This window comes from Acomys minous (assembly GCF_964271855.1).
Source record: "Acomys minous genome assembly, chromosome: 16".
Lineage (NCBI taxonomy): Eukaryota > Metazoa > Chordata > Mammalia > Rodentia > Muridae > Acomys > Acomys minous.
Window position 1 is genome coordinate 20,868,594 of NC_140498.1, and position 22,908 is coordinate 20,891,501.

Sequence of the window (22,908 nt, forward strand, 5' to 3'; positions counted from 1 at the left end):
TAGCTTTTAAAAGATTTATTTGACAAGGTTCACTTAGCGCAATACACCTAAAAGGAAATCACAATACAATGAAAGACTTAAATCAAGGCCTCAGAATTTCATACAAACACCAAGACCAAAAATCCTAAAGTAATGGTATTGCGTCTGAAAACTTCTCCATTAACCTTAAAAAAAAAAGCTTTAAACTCACGTGCCTTACAGGTTATCAAATGAAATTAGAATTAACAAACATGCCAAATGTTTCACTTTGTAGACACAGCTCCTACATTGAGTTTTACAAAAAAGCATGTCTTTTCAACATGCATCAACGGTGTTCAATGTAATGTATGTATAAGAGCAACATTTAACATAATTCAACTGCTTTAACCTAAATACACTTACTGCTTACGTACATCCTACAGTAACTAGAGAAAAGCTGGGAATTGTTTAACAGTTTCATCTCGCAATTCTGCCCCATCTATCATTCTAGGTGACTGCTATGTTCAGCACTGAACCTTAGTTCCTTAACAATGCCAATATCCACTCAGAGCAGGCATAAATCACAAGGCCGGGTTGCAAAAACTGTTAAACCGAAGGGTTTTTTCTTTAAAAAAATTTTTTGACCAAGAGTCAGTGATCAAAATCAATTACATTCCCCATCCACCACTCATACTGGACATGCTAGACATCCCTCCCGTTCCATTCACGCCCATAGATGCACGGCTTCCGCTACTGTAGTAGCTGCTGTTCACTGTTCCTTGGCTACCTGCAAAGAGATCCATTTGACAAGTTAGGAGTGGTGCCAAATAATCAGCCAAATAAAATACCATTCCAAGAAAAAGTTTTAAAGGTATACGAGTGCAAATGGCTGCTGTCCAAGTGGCGAGAAGCATGTCTGCGAAAAGGGAATCCCGACTCCAAATAAATCTCAATTAAACCCTTTTCTCTGCAGTACCAACTTGCCAGACTCTTGTGCTACCATTTTTAGTGGATTCTTCAGGATCAATGTGAAAATTTAAGTTTAAAGGAAAACTAGTGTTTTTCAAAAATTGCAAAATTACTTCAAGTTTTAAAAGCTAAGCAAAGCATTTAAAAAAATTGTACCATAAACATGTACTATGTGTCCATCGAATGGTGTGTATGAATAGGGAGCATAGGGGAAGTCTTTTTGCTTTACCTATTCATGGTGGGCAGGAAGTGAGGATCAAAGTTAGACTAAAAGCAACTCACTGTGCCCAAAATGGCAGCCTCCATGGAGTTAAGTCAGAGTCACTGACTGCTATAGTGTTATCACAACATTATCAGTATTTGCTATTGGGAATTTAAATTATATTTTTTGAGAAAATATTTACCTATGCAATGTTTGATTGAAAATCACTGGAGTTTTCCTGTAAAACTTGGTCTGCAAAAGGATTTTGTAGGGTAAGACTATAATACCAAAATCACCATTCTTTAGACCAATTGAAAAAAAATAAAACCATCCCTAGGTTAACCAATTAGTAAAACACTGTCCTGAACCCAACCACCATTCACAATATTTAAAAATCACCCTCTGTCAAAAACTAAATGTTATCACAGAAAAGCAAACTAATGTTGTAATAAATGAACGCATGTTTTTCTGGCTTGACATTGTTCCAAAACTGCAATGATTAGGACACGTCCCCCTCCTCCCAATGACTATGTCTACAATTAAGCTAGTAAGAATTGTAACAAAAACAAAACAAAACCATACATTTAATACCCCACTCTTTTTAAAAGGAGCCTGTTTACATATCCCATCAACTAAAGAAGCCTACCTAAAACTTACTTTACATATGTAAAAATCCAAACTTACCATATCCGCTCATGCTGCTCTGGCCACCATAGCCACCTCCATAACCACCGCTCAGCTGCTGGCTGGCTGGGCCACCATAACTGGACTGGTTTGCTGTTAAGTTAAGAAAACATTAGAGCTTTGCTCCTTATCCAAGGTGGTACCTGGTGGTACCGGGCTTGTAATTCTATGTCTACAATTTTCCAGTCTTGATTTTCTATTACTGTCTTCTATTATCTATGACCTTTAACCTTTCTATTCATCACTTGAGCTAGTCAAATGTATGTTTACCAAAGGGTTGAGGACTAGAGTACACAATTCTTCTGTAGCAGCATTTTGTGGTCATCTTATAAATCTAATTTAATGGGCTTCCCCCCTTAGCTTTATATTCAGATATGTCATTATATAGGTTTCAATTAACACCTAATTATGCTCAACTAATTATGTTCCCAAATAAAACTTTTCATCTTATATTTTTGCTAAGTACTTTTAGACTTAAAACTTTACAGATAATGTAACATTCAATAATCCCCTCCCCCGAACAATACTACTTATATCTACTTTGAATAATCTACCTAAGTAGCTTTATGTTATTTATAAGATTTCAGTAATACAGTAATTATAAAGCTTTCAAAAAATGTACTGTTTCTGCCTAAACTGTTTGCTAATTTAAGATTATTGCAACTTAAAACTATGCTAACAAACTCTTTTGCTTAATTAAATATATATATTAACCTAGCTCATTATCTACTTATACAGATATAAATGTTTTGGTTTTTAAAAAAACTAACGATATTTACACAAGCCCATGCCTCCCATCATTTGGCTACCATAAGCACCACCGCTTGCTCCTGCTGTAGAATTCAAGAAGAGTTCTACATATCTGTGTTCTGAAATGAGAGAAAAGGCATACAAGGTTAGCTTTAAGAAAAAGACACTAAAGTGATATTTACACAAACCCATGCCTCCTAGCATTTGGCTACCGTAAGCACCACCGCTTGCTCCTGCTGTGGAATTCAAGAAGAGTTCTACATATCTGTGTTCTGAAATGAGAAAAAAAAGTTTGAAAATGTTTGTTGGTGAAAGAAAGCAAGATAAACAATTTAAAAATAATTTGTGAATAACAAATGTTTTGGCAAAAAGAAAAAGAAAATTCCCATGTTAAGAACTAGCTTTTAAAGCACTCATCTTAAAACTACCTATTAAGGAAAAATTATGTACTTATCACAAATCCCAAAACATTAAAAACAAAAACAAAACAAACTGTTTTTTCAATTCATCCAAGCTGGCCCACTAAAGATCAAATCTCTCCTAAATATTCTTACTATGCTATTCCTCTACTCCAAATGCTTGTCACTCAATTGCCTGAGGTTACAATGTTTTAATTATAATTACACTTACGCATATTTGCTTTGTCTTTTGACATAGCTGCAACAGCATCTTCATGGGTTGCAAACTCAACATCTGCTTCACCAGTTACTCTGCCATCAGGTCCAATCTCAATGTGTACTCTCACAGGGTTGAGTGGTGAAAAAAACTAAAACAAGTTTACAAGTTATTTCAGAAATAATTTTTAAGTCTAATTTTTATTATAATCACCTGTATTTTTACTGCTGTTCTGAATTATCTGAAGTAAATTTATTTGAGCACTTACATTATAAATGTCATTCTCAGTAGCTCTGTATGGTAATCCCCGCATGTGTACACAGTGTCCCGTTGTGCTCTGGAAAGTAGAACCACCATCCCCGTATCTGTGATCAGACATTCCTGAAAAACAATAATTGAGGTCTAGATGGACAAGTGTGTAAGTACCTTTCAACTGAGAAATTCAATTCTTACCTTACCTCTTCCAAATCTATCCGAACCAAATCCATATCCATCATTATAACCATTGTAATCATCATAGCCTCCATAGCCTGAAAGATGGAAAAGTACAATTAGTCACATATACACATACACACACACAAACACTAGACAAAACAAACTAGTTTAATCTTGCACATACACACCTCCACCATAAGCACCACGCCTCATCCTCTCAAAGCCAGCTCCTCTGCCAATGCTGTTATACCCTCTGCCAGCCCCAGGTCTGTCATAGGGACCTGGCCGCTGCATGGCCATAAGTTTTCGTGGTGGATCATAATGAGTTCTAACTTCAGCTCGACTGCTCTTAAATATTTCAATATACCTAAAGCATTGTCCAAAAGGAAGGGGAACGGGGAGGGGAGAGAAAACATTAGTTCATGTCATACAGTTACTCAGTTACACAAGAAAAACAATTTAGTCATAGCCATGAAACTGACTATTATTTAAAGCCAGATTTCTTACATTTGCATAGGCAATGACCAGAAATTCACTCAAAAGACTATTTAAACTTTATAGAAAAAAAAGAAAAAGGGAAAACTCCTCTGAGGCAGAGCCCAACCTTAGAGGCAGAGAGGAGTATTATAAGTAAAGGGTTTTTAGGAGGGAAGAATTCCACTCAACTTTCAGTATTTCAACTCTTTTAAATCCTTTGGCAGCATGTATAGCAAGTGGGCTAAAAAGCCAGCCTCCACCAACAGTCTAGCCCACACTACACACTTCCTTTCGCCAATACCCAGCCTATGCTTTTAGTAGAAATCAGCATAGGTAAAAAGCGCATGCTTCAATGAAAAATAGTCACAAGCAAAGAGAAAACCTTTTGTGACAATTTCTTGAAAGCTATGCTTATTAATACATATGCAGAATATTTATACAGCAAGAAAAAGTTTGTTGCATTTCAACTTTAAAAACAAGATCAGAAAGTATCACATTTTCTTATGGTAATATTAATTTCCTATGTAGGTGTTATTACAGCTAAAGACAGATTTGCATTAAATTTTTTTTAAAGCCATAGTCTCTCAACTCTATTATTGGGGTTAATAAAATTAAGAGTCCTACGAAATTGAAGAAAAGATGGCCCAAATAAACTAGGGATAATTTTAAAGCCTAAATGTAATTTGAATGTAATACATTAACTAGTACGAATTTAGAAGTTATACCAAGTTATCAATTAACTGAGAACAGGAAATGGATTGTTTCCTCCTTCTAAGCAGAGAGAATATGGATTTAATTGTTTACCATAAGAAAAGTGACATATCCAACCAACCATCCATCCCCACCTGTGCCCTATTCTTTCCTTGTGTTTCTTTAGAGCCTTTTCAGCTATTTCCTGTGAAGCAAACTGCACGAAGGCCTCCCCCGTACTCCTCCCCTGGAAGTCCACCGGCAATGTTATCCCATTTGGCACGATTTCCAACCCTTCAACCCAAGGACAAATAACCCCAGTAGGGGGGCAATATTAACATCACAAGCCCAGAAATGATTCTTCTTATAGCTTTAAATAAACCAGAATTTTAACTTTAGGTGAATGGTATGCTTTCAACAAGTACTCTTAAGAATATGCATTGAAATAATAAGAAGTTCCACTATTACAAAGTATAACTCAATTCTTAACACACCCAAGGCACAGTATATACATTTAAAAAAAAAAACTTTTTTACTCCAGAGGGTGCATTAAGAATTCAACAATTAAAAACATGTTAATCTATGCAATTTAACAGAATTATACAAGAACTTTAAAAAAATTTAAGCATTAAAATAACAGTTTAAGTAAAATAAGATACCTTTTAACCTCACATATTTCAATTATTTAAGTTATTGGAACTTCGAGTTTAAAATTACACATTTAAACAGTTTATATAAAAATTGAAAACATTACTGAAGAATCATAATTGACAAAACATACAAACTAAACTTTCAACAATAACTATCTACACAGCAATCATGCACTCTTATATGCTCTAACAGTAGTATGATTCACTTCTGGAAATTCCGTCTATGAAAAATCCTTCCCGTGGATACATTCCCAAGCTTACAAAAAGGCCTTAAAGCACTTTTCCTAGAAGATATGAAATTATGTTCATATTTAACGTTGACAGATAGCATTCAATTCTCACCAATTTAGATAAAACAAAACAGACTTGATTTCAAACTAACAAAATATTACGAATTGATACATAAAGTTTTAATCTATAGTCAAAGTTCTAATACATACTATGCTAAAAACCATAAAAGAATTTCTGATTAATTCTGCTTATAACATCAAAAGTATTAATAGTATTTAAAATATAAGATTTAACATTCTGCTAAACATGCAATTCTATCAGCTCTTCAACATAAAAACATTCAAATACTTTAGGCCCAGAACAACTTCAAAATACTTTCTATACTGTTTTCACATGAGACTACAAGCATTCAACCTATACTTGCTACATTTGACTTTCATGATTTCTAATATTAGCTAAACCAAGTTCCTTTCCTAACAGTCTTACATAGAGAATTACACTAGTTGAAATATATCTGGTCCCGTGACTGAAAATAAGTTCTATTACAACAAGTATCATAAACTGTAATCTAAACTCATACTAATCTAATGTTACAAAAGCTTACCTGTAACTTGAAGCACTTTGCTAAAGGCAATATGAGGTAGTTAAGATGGCTGAGTAGAATCCTCAAAGGTCTACTCTGAACTACAATACTAAATATAGGCAAAGTTAACACTTTGGAAGTACTTCTGAATTCCACCTTTAAGATGGGCTTAAGTTATTTGAAGGTCTCCAGGAAGAAAATGTGAATTCAACAACATATATTCAACAGCCTACTTAAGTACCTAAACTACTCAACTTTAAAGTCTGCTAATACTAAATCATGTCGCCAGAAGCTGCCATACCTCACTGCTCAGCAACAAACAGGACTACATACCTGAGAAGAACTGAACAATTTCTTCCTTGCTACATCCAAAAGGGAGTCCTCTAAGCCGTACAAAGCCATCATTGGCCGTGTCAGGACTATTTGGACCAGTATGCTTCAACACCCAATCCATTTCAACGTTGTTTGACTTGAATACTGAAAGAGGTGCTTAGAATTAGTCTATTAAGTTGGAGAACAAAGTTCAGATTTCCTGGGTTTTTAGGTGACTAGGAAGAGTTGCCATAAAGTCCCTTAGATGACCATTTCCATGCGGTCAAATACCTAAAATTCAGAAGGGGTGAGACCTCTGCATGTTTAAGCATTTACTGTTACTAGGGCAATGTAAATCAAACCTTCAACATATCTGTGTCCCATAGTTTCTCTGTCTTTTTTCAAGGCCAATTTGACTTCATCTTCTGATTCAAGTTCAACAAAAGCCTCGCCACTCGGTCTGCCTTCTCTGGTGTAGATGAAACGAATACCTTGAGCCCCATTTTGAATTTTGCAGTCTGAAAAGAAAACAACTGTTAATACAGAATTTAAAACTTAAAACCACCTCTGGATGATATAGATGAAATGCATTCGTGTCATCACAAAAATCTCGTATAAAAACTAAACTGACCAGCCGGGCAGTGGTGGCACCTTTAATCCCAGCACTTGGGAGGGTGCTCAAAAAACAAGACTAAACTGACCAAGCATATGCACCACCAAATCATAACCTCACATATAGGATATATTCCTAATCCATCAAGATAACTCAATGCTCAAAGCAAGTTCTAATAAAGCCACACCCTTGCCTTTAAGTCTCCACTAACCATCTTTTTTTTTTTTGGTTTTTCGAGACAGGGTTTCTCTGTGTAGCCTTGGCTGTCCTGAACTCACTTTGTAGACCAGGCTGGCCTCGAACTGACAGCAATCCACCTGCCTCTGCCTTCCGAGTGCTGGGATTAAAGGCATGCACCACCACCCGGCCCACTAACCATCTCTTACTACAATGTCTCAGAATAATTTATCTGGACCTAGTGAATTCACAGCATTTTCTGGTTTGGCTACCATGTTAGCTTTACTCACCTGATTTGGGATCAATGTTAACAACTAAAGGCTGCAAGTTGCACAATTCAAGTCAAGCCCCGCCAGCAATTGCCCCCTGCAATTGCTTCCTGTATACTTGGTTCCATTTTCTGTTACCACAGCTAAATTCAGGTCAACACTACAAATACCTTTTTACAAAATCTTTTGAGTCGTTTGGGGGTAGTACACGCCCCTTTTATCCTAGCACTCATGGAGGCAGAGACCAGCCTGGCCTACAAAGCCTGTCTTGAAAAACAAAAACAAAGCAAAAAAAAAAAAAACCACTTTTTTCCCATTTTTTTCTAAATACAAATTTCTCTTACAACAGTGGGAACAAGATTCTGGTAGGAATTACTCAGAAAGCCTGTGTGTTGTAAAAAAGGAACACTAGAGTGATGAAAACTTCCTTGGTTTCAGGGTTCTCACAATTGTAAAAGGAGCCAGACTGTAAATTAGCTAGATCTAAAGCATGAATTCAACGACCAAAATCTTTAATTAGGAAAAATAAGCTTTGCAAAGTATTCACACAAGTCCAGTGGCGCTGCAATAATAACTTGTCCAACTACTGGCTCGTCAATTTTCTCAAGACTGAAGGAGGAGAAATAACATTTTTCCCCCGACTTAAATTTTCCTTAAAGACAACCCCAGAAGGCACGGATCGGTGCTTGGAGACAGAAAAGATAAAGAAGAAAATGAGAATTCCGCCGGGCTGCCAGCATCCCCAAAGGGAGAAAGGGGGGGGGGGCGCCGGATTTCGCAATTACCATTGCGTAACAGCGGCCAGCGGGGCGCGAGCAGCCTGGGGGAACGGCTGCTGCCCGCGACTCGCTAGGGGGCGCCCGTGGGATGAGGCCCGCCCCGCCCCGCCCCGCCCCGGGCCCCACTGACAACTCCCGCCTCAACTCACCAGAAAAGAAACGCTGCACTTCATCCGCCGAGCAGGACCAGGGCAAGCCCCGGACCTTCACCACGAAGCCCTCTCCGCCTTCCGCGCCCAGCATCATCGTCTCTTCCCGGGTCCTGGCGTCGAAATCGACTGCAGGGCGGCGGGGCGGGGTTGGGGGTTAGGAACGCGGCCGTGGAAATAGGCATTTTTAAGTGGCCCTCCCACTCCACGGCGCCCTGCGGAGTCGGGGCGCCACGACGGGAGCCCCGCCTCTGCAGACACCCGAACCCCCTGGAGACTCAAGCATGCAACCCGGCCCCGGCTAGCCCGACCCCGATCCCGATCCTCAAAACCGCTCTGTGCGTCCAGTGTTTAAGGCCCCCGACTTAAGAAGACCCCGGCCTAGAGCCATGGTGGAGTCAAGGAAATGGCGGCCGCCGCTTCCGCTCCGCCTCCTCAGACATCTCACACAATAGAAGCGGCGCGGCCTGCAGGCCTAGGCGGCGCTGCCACGCCGGCGAGCCACCCGCGGCTCCCTATGGCGGCCTGCGATCGCACCGGGCCGCCGCCCCCCGGGCTACAACCTAGGCTCAGGGACGAGCAATCGCTGCAAAGACAGGCGTCCGTGGAGGGCGCGGGCAGCAAAGCAAGACAGACCGACACTCACCTCCGCACAATGCCTCGGCGTGGCTGAGGAGAAATGATTAGCGGGCGCCTGCGCAGCCTAAATAAAGCCCTTCGAACAAGCTCTGCGCACGCGCACCCCGTTGCCCGCCCCGCCCACTGGCGTCACTTAACAAGTAGGACGCATGCGTAATGCGAAAAACCCGGGCCTTCTCCCGCCGTCTGCTTAACACACGCATGCGTATGGGCTCAACCCCCCCTCTTTCCCCTTCTTTAAACCGGCGGAGGTTTTTTTTTTTTTTGGTTGGGTTTTTTTGTTTTGTTTTTTTTCTGCGCCTGCGCCTTTTCGCAGCTATTGCGCTTCGGCGTCCCAGCGGTTTATCATTTTACTTAATGCGCAGGCGTCTGCCTTCAAACCGTTCTCCAGCCCTACCCGCCGCCGTGGGGGATGGGAATGGCGGCAACGAGCGGCCAGCAGCGACTGGATAGTAAGCCAGAGTTCGCGGTTTGCGGAGGCGGTCGTTCCTACCCTTAACCCGCAGCATTTCATCCGCGATCCTGTCCGTTTTGAAAGACAGCACGAGGAAAAGGAGGCCCTGCCCTTTCTCCCCCAGAACCCGTGGGAGCTGAAGAGCAGCGTTGTGCCGAGCCTCCTGCTGCCGCCTCCCCACCCCTGAGCCCAAAGCCGCGGTCGCCGCGGGGCGCCTGGCGCCGGCCCCTCCTTACCTGCCGCTTTGCGGGCTCAGTCCCCCGGCCCACATGGGCGGCCAGCGCCCGACCCTATACCCCACTTTGCCCAACGAACTCGCACTCTGCGAACCCCTCGTCGTCTCCTTAGGGCCGCGGGCCCTCGCACGAGAACTGCTCTCTGTGTGCTGCGCCTCGCGAGTCAAGTCCGAGTCGGCCCCCAGAGCGCGGCGCCCGACACCGTACCTCTTTCCCAGATGGAAGACACCCCGGTCTAGGAGGCCCCAGAGTCACCCCTTGTACACGTAAAATGGTCAAGGGGTAAAGTTAGTGAAGTACAGCAGAAAACAGGTGAAACCCCGAGTCTCCCCGGACCTCAGCCAGCCCGGGTAGAAATTTATAAGAATGTTGGGCAGTGCCCCAATGGGTACCACTGTGGGTACCGGTGGGTGACCCTCTGAGTGCCATCGCAAGAGGTTGCACGCAAAATACGTTTTCCTCCCAAGTGCAATACTGAGGAGGCTAAATCCAGTTTGGACTGTTTGGAGTTTTGTTTTGTTTTGTTTTAGGTTTTTCGAGACAGGGTTTCTCTGTGTGGCCTTAGCTGTCCTGGACTCGCTTTGTAGACCAGGCTGGCCTCGAACTCACAGCGATCTGCCTGCCTCTGCCTCCCAAGTGCTGGGATTAAAGGTTTGCGACACGGAGGGGTTAGCAAAGGAAAGGTGCACGGAGGGCAGGCAGAACGCCGACCCTGTAAAGTCTGCGTGAAGGTGTTAAGTACTCAGGAAGGCATCACAAGCCTTCTGCAAGAGAGCTGTGTAACGTGAAACTTCAGGTGTAAAGGAAACTCAGATGAAGCAGGCAGAAGAGTAACTGTGCATGCCCTCACCTGCAGCGGATCTAGAGGAGATAGGAAACAGTAGCTAAGATCACCGAAAAGCGAGACCTCCGAGTCTTCCAGCCAGGAGATCGGTGAAAGGCAAGAACACAAGCCCAGCCCAGGACGGCAACAGACTGTGTTCGTGCCAGCCTGGGAAATTTAGTGAGAGCCTGTCTCAGGAAGGCCGGAAGGCCGGGCGTTGTGGCGCACGCCTGCAATCCTAGCACTCTGGAGGCAGAGGCAGAAAGATCTCTGTGAGTTTGAGGCCAGCCTGGTCTACAAAGTGAGTCCAGGACAGCCAAGGCTACATAGAACTCTGTCTCAAAAAAAAAAAACAACAACAACAAAGTATCCCACGCTGGCTGATGGTCGCCCTAGTGTGTTTTCTCGCGTGGCTCATGGTTGACCCCAGCCGACCTGCAGACTTTCACACCATAGCCAGCCTCTAACATACCTTCATTACCGTCAGGCAGAGGGCACGCAGCGCGGCCTGGTGGGTGAGATCACCGAGTGATTCGAGCGGAAGGGGTTCTGCCTGGTGGCCATGACGTTCTGTCAGGCTTCTGAAAGCAGCACTACATTGACCTGAAGGACCGTCCTTTCTTCCTGAGGCTGGTGAACTCAGGGCCCGTAGTGGCCATGCTCGGGGAGGGGCTCAATGTGGTGAAAACAGGCCGAATGCTGCGGGGAAAACCAATGGAGCCGATTCTAAGCCAGGCACCATTCAGGGGGATTTCTGCATTCAAAGTGGCAGGAACATCATGCCTGGCGGTGATTCAGTAGAAAGTGCTGAGAAAGAGATCGATCGATCTGTGGTTAAAGCCTGAAGAACTGATTGACTACAAGTCTCGTGACTGGGGGGTGTGAGTGAAGGTGGGTAAATAGGGCCCTTTCTCTTTTTTTTTTTTTTTTTTTTTTTAATATAGGGCCCTTTCTCAACCTTACTGCCGGGTCCCTGGACACAGCTCCTCATCCCACTGAGTGGATGGATCCTCTTTTCTAAAACCACACACACACAAAAAAAAAAATCCAAACAACACTTTGGAACTGGGGAGAAAAAAGAAATCAGGAAAAATCTTAGTGGTGGGATGCCGTGTACATTCCCCGCATACATCGTGAAACCCTGTCTTTTTGGTTTGGTTTTGTTTTTTTCGTGACAGGGTCTCTCTATGTAGCCTTGGCGTTCCGGGACTAACTTTGTACACGAGGCTAGGCTGGCCTCGAACTCACAGAGATCCCACCTGGCCCCCTAGTGCTGGGTTTACAGGTGTGTGCCACCGGGCCTGACTGAAACCGTGTCTTAAGACAAATAGATTACCAGGAAAGAACTCTTCTTAGTCAATTCACAGCAATTTGAGGGCTCTAGTGTTATTAGATGATCTATAATCATTGGTTTATGATTAGATGTATTGGGGGGGTGGGGGAGCGATGCATACTAGAGAGGCTTTGGGCACACCCACCCTTCCACTGAACTATATCTTGACACACACACACACACACCATTTGTTGTTTTTTAATCATTTTCACTTTGTACAGTTATGTGCCTATAGCCCCAGCTACTGGGTTGGGAGAATCATAGATAAAAATTCTTTCCTTAACCGGGCGTGGTGGCACACGCCTTTAATCCCAGTACTCGGGAGGCAAAGGCAGGTGGATTACTGAGAGTTCAAGGCCAGCCAGGTCTACACAGAGAAACCTTGTCTTGAAAAACCAAAAAACAAAGCTGGTCGTGGTGGTGCACGCGTTTAATCCCAGCACTTGGGAGGCAGAGGCGGGTGGATCGCTGTGAGTTCGAGGCCAGCCTGGTCTACAAAGTGAGTCCAGGAGAGCCAGGGCTACACAGAGAAACTCTGTCTCAAAAAACCACACACAAAGCCGGGCGTGGTGGCGCACGCCTTTAATCCCAGCACTCGGGAGGCAGAGGCAGGCGGATCGCTGTGAGTTCGAGGCTCAGCCTGGTCTACAAAGTGAGTCTAGGACAGCCAAGGCTACACAGAGAGACCCTGTCTCGGAAAACCAAAACAAAAAAACAAAAAAAACACACACAAAAAAATCCTTCCCTTAGGATAGATTTTGTTTTGAGTCATGATTGCACATATCACAAGCTGGCCCCTAACCCCCTTGTAGACTAGCATGGCCTTGAACATCCGGTCCTCCACCTCCACAGCGATGGGATTAAGGTGTATGCCACCACACCGCATTTAGGATTTATATATGGACAATTATTCAGGAGAAGGCTCTGAGGTGGGTTGGGGGGTTTTTGTTTGGTTTTTGGCTTTTGTTTTGTTTTGACAGAGGGTTTCTCTGTGTAGTACTGACTGTCCCAAACTCACTTTGTAGACCAGGCTGACTTTAAACTCACAGAGATCCGCCTGCCTCTGCCTCCTGAGTGCTGGGATTAAAGGTGTACACCACTGCTGCCCAGGGGATCTGAGAATTTTTACAATTTGTAATAGTGAAAGAGTTTGAAGATCCTTTTGTATATGAGGGTTCCAGGTACCTAAATCAAAGTTGACTAACACAGTGCCTTTCCTTTAATCTTTACTAATTTAATACTGGGAAAATGGTAATTATCTGCATCTGATCACTAAGTAAATTTTATGATATAACCATTCCCCTTTATGTAAATCATCCAACACAAAGCTTTCTCACATAGAAAGTTCAGTTTCTGTGCTAGCCACATTTGGGTATGTCCTTTTTTAAAATTAATTTATTCATATTACATCTCAATGATTATCCCCTCCCTTGTATCCTCCCTCCCTCCCATTTTTCCCTTACTCCCTCCCCTATGACTGTGACTGAGGGGGACTTCCTCCCCCCTGTGTATGCTCACAGGGTATCAAGTCTCTCCTTGGGTTTGTGTATGTCTTTAATCCCAGCAGAGCAGACTATCTCAGTGTGAGTCTGAGGGCAGTCTGGTCTACTTAGTGAGTCCATCTTTCTTTTTTCTTTTTAGACAGTGTCTTACTATATTTCCTGTCTCATCTAGAATTTACTATGTAGACCAGGATGGCCTTGAACTCACAAAGGTCTGCTTTTCTTGCCATCCTTTTTTCTTCACTGCTTTCTCCTTTGTTTGAGCCAGATTCTCTGTATCCCAGGTTAACCTCAGCCATATCCCAGGCTAGCCTTTTGTCCACAAACATTCTCCTCCCTCAGTCTCTGGAATGCTGGAATTACAGGATTGAGGTACCACAGCTGGCTCATGGGTGCTTCTTACATATTGCTTTAAGGAGCTCCTTAGAAGAAAAGCAGACTAAGCAGCAGAAGATATTTCAGAATTTAAATTTGATAAGCAAGGCTCAAATTCTTCAGAGTGAAGGCTTAAACTCAGGTTTGGGGGCTTGAGAAGGAAGTGCCTTTACTGGCAGAGCCATCTCCCCAGTTGCTGTGTCCTGGAAGAAGTAAGATTGCCTATGGACCTTCCCTCTCCTGTCCTCTGAATACTGTTCTATACGTATTCACAGTTTCCCTATATAAGTGATGCTGTTGGCCTGACAGAGGGGCAGGGTGATGCGTAGGCTCTGCAGCAGAATGAGGAGGGGTCAGATGGTGCTGCACACACTTCACTTCCGCTGCTCTCTCCCTAATCCACATGTCCAAAGGGCAGTGTGCCTGCTGTCCTCTCCTTCTGGGTGTAAAATCCACGTGGGGCTTGCATTTCTCAAAGCAGCAGTAGCTTTGTTGTTATTATTTGAGTATAGATTTTTTTTTTTGAGACAAGGTTTCTCTGTGTAGCCCTGGTTGTCCTGGACTCCCTTTATAGACCAGGCTGGCCTCGAACTCACAGAGATCCACCTGCCTCTGCCTCCAAAGTGCTGGGATTAAAGGCATGCACTACCATGCTCCACTTGAGCCTAGACTGTTTTTTGTTTGGGGGGGGGGGGTGAGACAGGGTTTCTTTGTGTAGCCTTGGCTGTCCTGGACTCTCTCTGTAGACGAGGCTAGGCTCGAACTCACAGCGATCCGCCTGCCTCTGCCTCCCGAGCGCTGGGATTACAGGCGTGGCCACCACGCCCGGCGGAGCCTAGATTGCTAGTATAGAACTGTCTCACAAACCACTCAAGTATGAACCTCAGTAAGATATTGATGGTTTGTTAGAACCCCACACCCCGTGACGGACCATGGCCAGTGACCCAGTGCACTCAGGAGCCAAATGGTGACTTTGGTTTGCTTCTAAGGGGGACTTTTTTAAATAAGAAAAACCATAACCAGGTGGGAAGCAAGGGGAGGGCAGCATTACATAATTTTGATTAGCTAAACACAAGAAGAATTGATTTTGTTCTGAGCACAACATCCAGGTAGCCAAACAAAGCATTTTAAACTGACTAAGACACAGACTTCCAGTTCCCCACCACTCCAGGAGGAGGGGACATAGCAGGGCACTGCGGTTTTGCTTACGTAGAACATATATCAGTAATTCAGGAAGACTGTTGAACAAGCATCGAATTGCAAGTAAAAGGCTGTTCAAGCTCCCAGGCAGGCAGAGCCTGAGAACCGGAACGTAATCTCGCTTTATGATCAAAATGGAGACTTGGAGGCAAAATGGCTCCTGATAAAAGCAACAGCAGGTCTTAGCAGAGGAGCCATCGTTATGCTAGGAACTAAAGTAGGTCTCGGTGGAGGGGCTATAGAGTTTAAGCAGGTTACAACAAGATGAATATTTTTGAAAGATTTATTTATTGTATATGAGTGCTTTACCTAAGGAAGAGGGCATCACATAACATTATAGATGGTTGTGAGCCACCATGTGGTTGCTGGGAATTGAAACTCAGGACCTCTGGAAGAGCAGGCGGCACCCTTAACTACTGAGCCATCTCTCCAGCCCCAAGATGAATTTCTTATCTGTAAATATGACAGATAATTTAATCTCTGAATAGTCTACTTATAAAAGGTTTACATAAACCGGGCGTAGTGGTACATGCCTTTAATCCCAGCATTTGGGAGGCAGAGGCAGGCGGATCACTGTGAGTTCGAGGCCAGCCTGGACTACAAAGTGAGTCCAGGACAGTCAAGGCTACACAGAAACCCTGTCTCGAAATACCAAAAAAAAAAAAGGTTTACATGAGGCTCTGGAAAGATTTCTCAAATTTAACTGCCTGTACCTCTCCAGTCCTGGGATTAAAGGCATGTGCCGCCATGCCTGGCCTGATACATATTTTAAAAAGGGTTTGAAAAACCAAACCAAACCCTGAAAACTCTTTCCTATCCAGACATGAAAACATTTTTCAGCAGTTGTAAAACACATTTGTTTCCAGTGGGGCTTATCCAAAGCATGAATATAGCTTAAAACAAATGGCCTGTCGGAGTTTGCATATCAGGTTTCCTCATATTGAGATGTAAACTAATATTAAGTCCTAAAGCTAATGGCATCTTAGAGTTGATAGAACTGTTTTATTCTTGGTGGTTTGTTTGTTTCTCTTTCAAGGCAGGGTTTCTCTGTGTAGCCCTGGCTGCCCTGGAATGCACTTTGTAGACCAGGCTGGCCGTAAACTCACATAGTTCCACCTGCCTCTGTGTCCCTAGTGCTGGGATTACAGGTGCACTCCACCACACCTGTTGGAAGAATTGGTATATTCTAAGACAGGTGCATATAATCCCTGAACTCGAGGTGGAAGAAGATGGATCAGAAGTTCAAAATCACGCTCAACTACTATGTTGATCATAAATTTAATCCCAACATTCAGAATGCTGTGGTATGCTCTGTGAGTTCATGGCCAGCCCTGTGTATGTTGTACTTTTCAGTGTGAGTTCATGACCAGTCCTGTGTATGTTGTAATTTTCAGATCAGCCATGTAAAACTAAGTAGATGTTCTATTAAACCTCTAAACATATGATACTGGTGCATTGACTATTTAATGCAACAGTCTAGAGACAGGTCCAAGATGTGGCTTAGAGTTCATCACCCAGTCCAGAGTCAGTACTCAGGAAGGCAGAGGCAGGCGGATCGCTGTGAGTTCGAGGCCAGCCTGGTCTACAAAGCAAATCCAGGACAGCCAAGGCTACCCAGAGAAATCCTGTCTCAAAAAACCAAAAAAATCAACCGGGCCTGGTGACTCACACCTTTAATCCCAGGTGGGAGCCAGAGGCAGGTGGATCTCTGAGTTCGAGGCCAGCCTGGCCTACAAAGGCAAGTCCAGGACAGCGAGGACTACACAGAGAAACACTGTCTCGAAAACCCAAACAAACAAACAAACAAACAAACAAACAAACCCTAAAAAAATCATCACCCATTAAGGTATTATTTCCTACCAGGATAAAAAGGATCTTAAATAAATGTTAAAATTAATGTCTGGCAATTTGGAACACAATAACATTGATGCACCGGCAGTGATGACACAGGCTTTTAATCCCAGCACTCAGGAGGCAGAGTCAGGTGGATCCCTGGGAATTAGAGGCCAGCCCGGTCTACAGAATGAGCCAGGGCTACACAGAGAGACCCTGTCTGGAGGGGAAAAAAACCATGCAAAGCTGAAGGTACTCAAAATGCACATTTAATACATTTTGATTCTGTTAATTACATGAGAAAATATTTTAAAATTCAGTTTGCTTTAGAGAGTGCTGGGATTAAAGATATTTGCCATCACACCTAACAGAATGGGCTTTTGAGACTTCAAAGTCAAGTGAGCCATAGTACTCAGATTTCTGAAATATGTACAATTACACACACAGACACTATATATGTGTGTGTGTGTGTGTTTGTGTGTGTGTGTGTATTAAACAGGTATTTTAAAATGTTTTCATAGATTTTTGGTTGGTTTTTTTTTGTTTGGGTTTTTTTGTTTGTTTTTTGTTTTTTTGTTGCTTTTTTGGTTTTTGTTTTTGGTTTTGATTTTTTGAGACAAGGTTTCTCTGTGTATCCTTGGCTGTCCTGGACTCACTTTGTAGACCAGGCTGGCCTCCAACTCACAGTGATCCACCTGCCTCTGCCTCCCAAGTGCTGGGATTAAAGGCGTGCGCCACCACTGCCCAGCCTTTTTGTTGCTTTTTTGAGACAGGGTTTTTCTGTGTAACAGCTCTAGCTGTCCTGGAACTCTCTATGTAGTGCAGGCTGGCCTCGAACTTATGGAGATCTGCCTTCCTTTGCCTCCCAAGTGCTGGGAGTAAAGGCGTATGCCATCACCGCCTGGTTGTTGGTTTGGTTTTCAAGACAGTATTTCTCTGTGTAGCCCCGGCTTTTCTGGATCTCATTAGGTAGACCAAGCTGGCCTCACAAAGACCCACCTGCTTCTGCCTCCCAAGTGCAAGGATTAAAGGTGTGTGCCACCACTACCCCTGGGATTTCCTTTCTTCTTCTCAGTACTTTTTTTTTAATGATTTATTTATTTATTATGTATACAGTGTTCTGCTTGCACATAACACACGCCAGAAGAGGGCACCAGATCTCATAGATGGTTGTGAGCCATCACGTGCTTTCTGGGAATTGAATTCAGGACCTTTGGAAGAGAAGCCAGTGCTCTTAATCTCTGAGCTATCTCTCCAGCCCTTTTCTCAGTATTTGTAACTGCAGTAATGCTGAACACTCAGTTACTTATGCATCTAAATATTTAGCCAATAATCCTAGCACTCTGGAGGCGGAGGCAGGAGGATCACAAGTTTGAGAGCAGCCTGGTCTGAAGAAGGACTTTTAGACCATTTATAGTTTCAGGGGGACATAGGGATACCCTGTCTCAAAAAACTGATAGGGGTGGGGCCTGGAGAGAGAGCTTAGCGGTTAAGAGCATGGCTTCTCTTCCAGGGCATCTGGATTTAATTCCCAGCACTCACATGGCAGCTCCCAACTGTCTGTAACTCCAGCTCCAGGGGATTCAACATACATGCATACATGCAGGCAAAGCACCAATACACAAAAAATAAAAATTAGAAGCCGGGCGTGGTGGCACACGCCTTTAATCCCAGCACTCGGTAGGCAGAGGCAGGTGGATCACTGTCTACAAAGCTAGTCCAGGACAGCCAAGGCTACACAGAGAAACCCTGATTTGAAAAAACAAAACAAAAAACAAAATTTAAAAATTAACTAGACAGATGTTGGGATGGACTTTAAAGTTCAAAGTTATTAAGGATTATCAGAGTGTTGCGGCAAATGGGACCTGGGGGTTCAGCTCAGTCGGGGAGCATTTGTCATGGATCCTATCCCTCAGCAAGGCTAAAATAATATTAAAAGGGCTGCAGAACGCCGGGGCGTGGAGCTCCGTCTTTCCGCAGCTGGTCTGCTCAGAAGACAGTTTCCCAAAGCTGCCGTGACCTGGGGACAGCGGGAGAGCTAGGTGGGTTCCTACGGGGCTCGCCTTGCCGCCTACCTCCTTGCTTTAAGCAGGGTGGGCTCTCCCAACGGCTGGCGATGGCTTGGCAACCATTTTAAACTAGTCAGTGAGAATCGGTGTGGGAAGGAAGACCTCTCACAGCTCTGCCCACAAGCTTGCCCCCTGCACTCAAGGGCTGCGGTTCTGCGCCCTCTTCAGTTCGCCTGGCGCATTTCTTAGAAAAAGAAGTCTTTGTTCCGAATTGTTTTTTGTTTTGTTTTTCCGAGACATCCTGGACTCGCTTTGTAGACCATGCTGGCCTCGAACTCACACTGATCCACCTGCCTCTACCTCCCGAGTACTGGGATTAAAGGCGTGCGCCACAGCGCCCGGCTCCGAATTATTTGTTTTTTGAAGTATACGTTTTTTCGTTTCTGTGGTATTCGGAATGGCACCCAGAGCCTTGCCAAGTGCTGTGAGCTACAGCCCCCCTCCTCTCCCCCCCCCCCGCGCCCCCAACTAACAGTGAATATTATGGAAACTGGTCCTGGCTTCCTAATGCCTCAGGCAAGGTCACTCACTGTAGTTAAATCTCAAGCTGTGTTTAAAAGGTATTGAGGGCTAATATTCTTTAGATTTAAAAATAAAATAGAGACTAAAATATAGATGACATTAAACCCATTTTGAGAACCTGGGTCTGTGCGATCACATGGACTGGTCCTGACTCCTAGGGAGCTGGGCCCTGAGCTTCAGACTCTAACCCATCCCCGCTTCCCTAGTATGGGAATTCCGTGCATACACCACCACGCCCACGCCAATTTTGAGCTGTACTGCTGATCCAGCCCAGGGCTTCAGGTATGCCAGGCAGCTAACTCCTCTACAAATTGAGCTACACCCTGTTTTTAACCCTTTTCTCTTCTTTTTGTGTATTTAAAAATATAATATATAATATATAAACATAAATTATACATATATATATATATATATATATATATATATATATATATATATATATATATATATTCCCCCGAAAACAGGGTTTCTCTGTGTAGCCTTGTCTGTCCTGGACTCCCTTTGTAGATCCGCCTGCCTCCGGAGTGCTGGGATTACAGGCGTGTACCACCACATCCAGCTTTTAAAAAATATTTTAATTTACATGTATGAGTGCTTTGCCTGCATATCTATCTGTACACAATTGCATGCCTAGCTCCTCCAGAAGCCAGAAGAAGGCATTGGATCCCCTAGGACTGGAGCCATAGACGGTGATGAGCAGCCATGCTGGTGCTGGGAATGGAACAGCCAGTGCTCTAAATTGTGGAAGCATCTCTCCTGACCCTTGTTTGTTTGTTTGTTTGTTTGAGACAATGTCTCAATGTGTTTCTCTTCCGGCTGACCTGGAAATTTCAGAGAGCCTCTACTTCTGCCTCCTGAGTGCTAGGGTTAAGGGCGTGTGCACCAGAACCCAGAAATTGTTTTGTGTTTTAAAACTTATCATTGTGCATGTATCACATGTGTATATGTATGTATACCAAGGACTCTGCTTGGTCCCCAGCAGCAGCACGGCCCAGGGACATCAACATGGCTTCAGGGGATGGCATAGAAAACCGCATTGCCCTTAGTGGCCTCGGACATCAACACAGACCCTGGCTGCAGTAGGACCACAGGCCCCAATTTGCCCTTCAACAGCAGTGCGGACCACGGATATGGCATGGCTTCAGGCAGTGGTACAAACCACGACATCCACAAGGCTTGGGACAGCCTTACCGACCACTGATACCAGCATGGCCTCTAGGGGGCAGCATTGACCATGGAGGTCTTTCTAGGCGGTCCAATCCAGAAAATGAACCTTTCTTCATCTTGGACATCCTGTTGCTGCTCAGAACCAGGGAGATTGTGCAGCTGGACAGCGTGTTCGAGAACTGAGTCCACTCAAACTCCAAACTGCTGCACACAACCCAGACATTCCTACTGGGCAACAAGATGTTCCTCTTTCACACTTGTCACAGTTGTCGAGTCTCTAGTTCTGCCTCTCTCCACCAACCCAGCATGCACTGCTTGTTCCTCCATCTTTCTTTCTTTCTGATTTATTTTATTATGTATACAGAGCTCTGTCTGCATATACACCTGCATACCAGAAGAGGGCATCAGATCACATTATAGATGGTTGTGAGCCACCATGTGGTTGCTGGGAATTGAACTCAGGACCTCTGGAAGAACAGTCAGTGCTCTTAACCTCTGAGCCATCTCTCCAGTCCTCATTCCTCCGTCTTTCCCACTTCTCCATAACATATTCAGTCATTGTGGTGGCACTGGAAACTGCAGTGTGTCACACTTTTCCCCCAAACACCTTTACATGCAAATGTTGGTTGCAATGAGTCATTGGTCTGGCTCAAGGTTTCTGGTTTCTGACACACCATCAATGCTGGACCATCACCAAGTCTCCTCTCAGATGTCCTGTTGTTACCCAGAGTCAGAGTAATCCTGTGCCTCCGGTTCTACAGGACCGGCTCCTTCACAAGCTCCAGCAGCTCATAGATGGAGTAGATGTTGGGTGAACCAACTCACCGTGCCAGATTCTGGGCATGGACGGTAGCTGAGTTGGTCGGCCTGGGCCTTTACCAGCCTGTGGGGCCTGCCTTCCCTCCAGATGCCGGGCCAAGTCCTTCAGTCTGTAGTCAAGCAGTTTGGTCATAGCTATGTAGTGATTAGTATGACTAATACCGTAAAATATACAGTCATACAAACATACAGTGATTAATATGGTAATCACTAATGCAGTGATACATACAGGACAGCCCTGCATATGTTGGTTAGATTTTCTCAAATTTCTTACTTAGAGTGCTGTCTCTAGATGGCTTTGCCCACCCACCATACAAGATCTAATGTATCTCAAACTAGACCGGAACTTGCTATTTAGCTGAGGATAACCTTGAACTTCTGTTCCTTCAGCTTCCACCCCTCTAGTGCTGGGGTCATAGTTTAACACTGTGCCCAGTCCATGCAGTGTTGGGGGTCAAACCTAGGGTTTTGTACATTATAGACAAACATCCTACCAAGTGAGCTAGCCCTCTTACCATCACCGATTTTACTTATTTGCTTGTTTGCATTTGTTTTGGTTTTCAGGCAGAGTTTCATGTAGCCCAAGCTGCCCTCAAGAACACAAAGTCAAGAATGGCTTAACTTCTAATTGTCTTGTCTGCACCTCTGAGTTCTGATTACAGGTGGATGCACTGTGCCCTTTTTAGTTTATGCAGTCCTAGAGATGGGACAATTGGGACTGTATAATTTGGCGTTTATTCACAATTGTGTGTAACAGTTGCCACACTCTGACTCCAAAGCTGTCCATTTTTTCTTAATTAGACCTTGCACTCAATTATATATTTACTCATTTATTTTGGCTCATAGTACAAAGGTCTATTCAAGAGGGGCTCAGTGGCTCATACCTGTAATCCCAGCACTCGGGAGGCAGAGGCAGGCAGATCTCTGTGATGCCTGGCCTACAAAGTGAGACCAGGACAGCCAGGGTGACACAGAGAAACCCTGTCTCACCACCACCACCCCCAAAACTCAAAGGTACATTCAATTCACCATGTCTAGGAGGAAGGCTTGAAGCAGCTGCTAGCACTTGGTTTTTGCCAGTTTACAGCCCCAAGAAATTCAGGACAGCAGAGGAAGGATCAGTATGACTGAAGGAATTGGGCATGAAAGACGCAGTGTTTGAGGTACATCCTGCTGAGCCAATTAGTACCAAAATTATGAGAGAGTTAAGAAAGATTGAATGAAAAAAAAAAAGATTGAATGGGACTGGGTGTGGTAGCGCACACTTTTAATCCCAGCACTTGGAAAGCAGAGGCAGGTGGATTTCTGTGAGTTCGAGGCCAGCCTGGTCTACAAAACGAGTCCAGGACAGCCAAGGCTACACAGAGAGACCCTGTCTCAAAAAACCAAAAAT

The 22,908-nt window shown here is 44.1% G+C and overlaps 1 protein-coding gene across 13 annotated transcripts; it reads right to left on the bottom strand.

Annotated features, from left to right (window-relative positions):
• Positions 1-10,002, bottom strand: HNRNPH1 (heterogeneous nuclear ribonucleoprotein H1). Of its 13 annotated transcripts, none has more exons than XM_084763300.1 (14): positions 9,190-9,317; positions 8,544-8,672; positions 6,919-7,074; positions 6,578-6,721; positions 4,936-5,074; positions 3,802-3,980; positions 3,637-3,708; positions 3,447-3,559; positions 3,194-3,329; positions 2,776-2,835; positions 2,593-2,682; positions 1,814-1,906; positions 1,332-1,381; positions 1-745 (listed from the first exon to the last, which is right to left on the bottom strand). In XM_084763300.1, exons 2-13 carry the CDS (start codon positions 8,638-8,640, stop codon positions 1,332-1,334), a joined length of 1,329 nt encoding a protein of 442 aa, XP_084619426.1. In that variant the 5' UTR covers positions 8,641-8,672; positions 9,190-9,317; the 3' UTR covers positions 1-745. The 13 variants fall into 13 exon arrangements, with proteins under 13 accessions (XP_084619426.1, XP_084619415.1, XP_084619424.1 ...); XM_084763289.1 differs by having other exon boundaries at positions 2,623-2,682; positions 3,447-3,580; XM_084763298.1 differs by having other exon boundaries at positions 3,447-3,580.
• Positions 10,003-22,908: the final 12,906 nt, after the last annotated feature.

What these genes read in the sequence shown, in the direction of transcription:
- HNRNPH1 (XM_084763293.1), bottom strand. Translation starts at nt 8,640, where the DNA reads ATGATGCTGGGCGCGGAAGGCGGAGAGGGCTTCGTGGTGAAGGTCCGG. An exon ending in TTCGGATAGATTTGGAAGAG is followed by an intron (nt 3,581 to 3,636) that starts GTAAGGTAAGAA and finishes TTGTCCATCTAG; the next exon opens with ACCTCAATTATTGTTTTTCA. An exon ending in CTGAGAATGACATTTATAAT is followed by an intron (nt 3,330 to 3,446) that starts GTAAGTGCTCAA and finishes AACTTGTTTTAG; the next exon opens with TTTTTTTCACCACTCAACCC.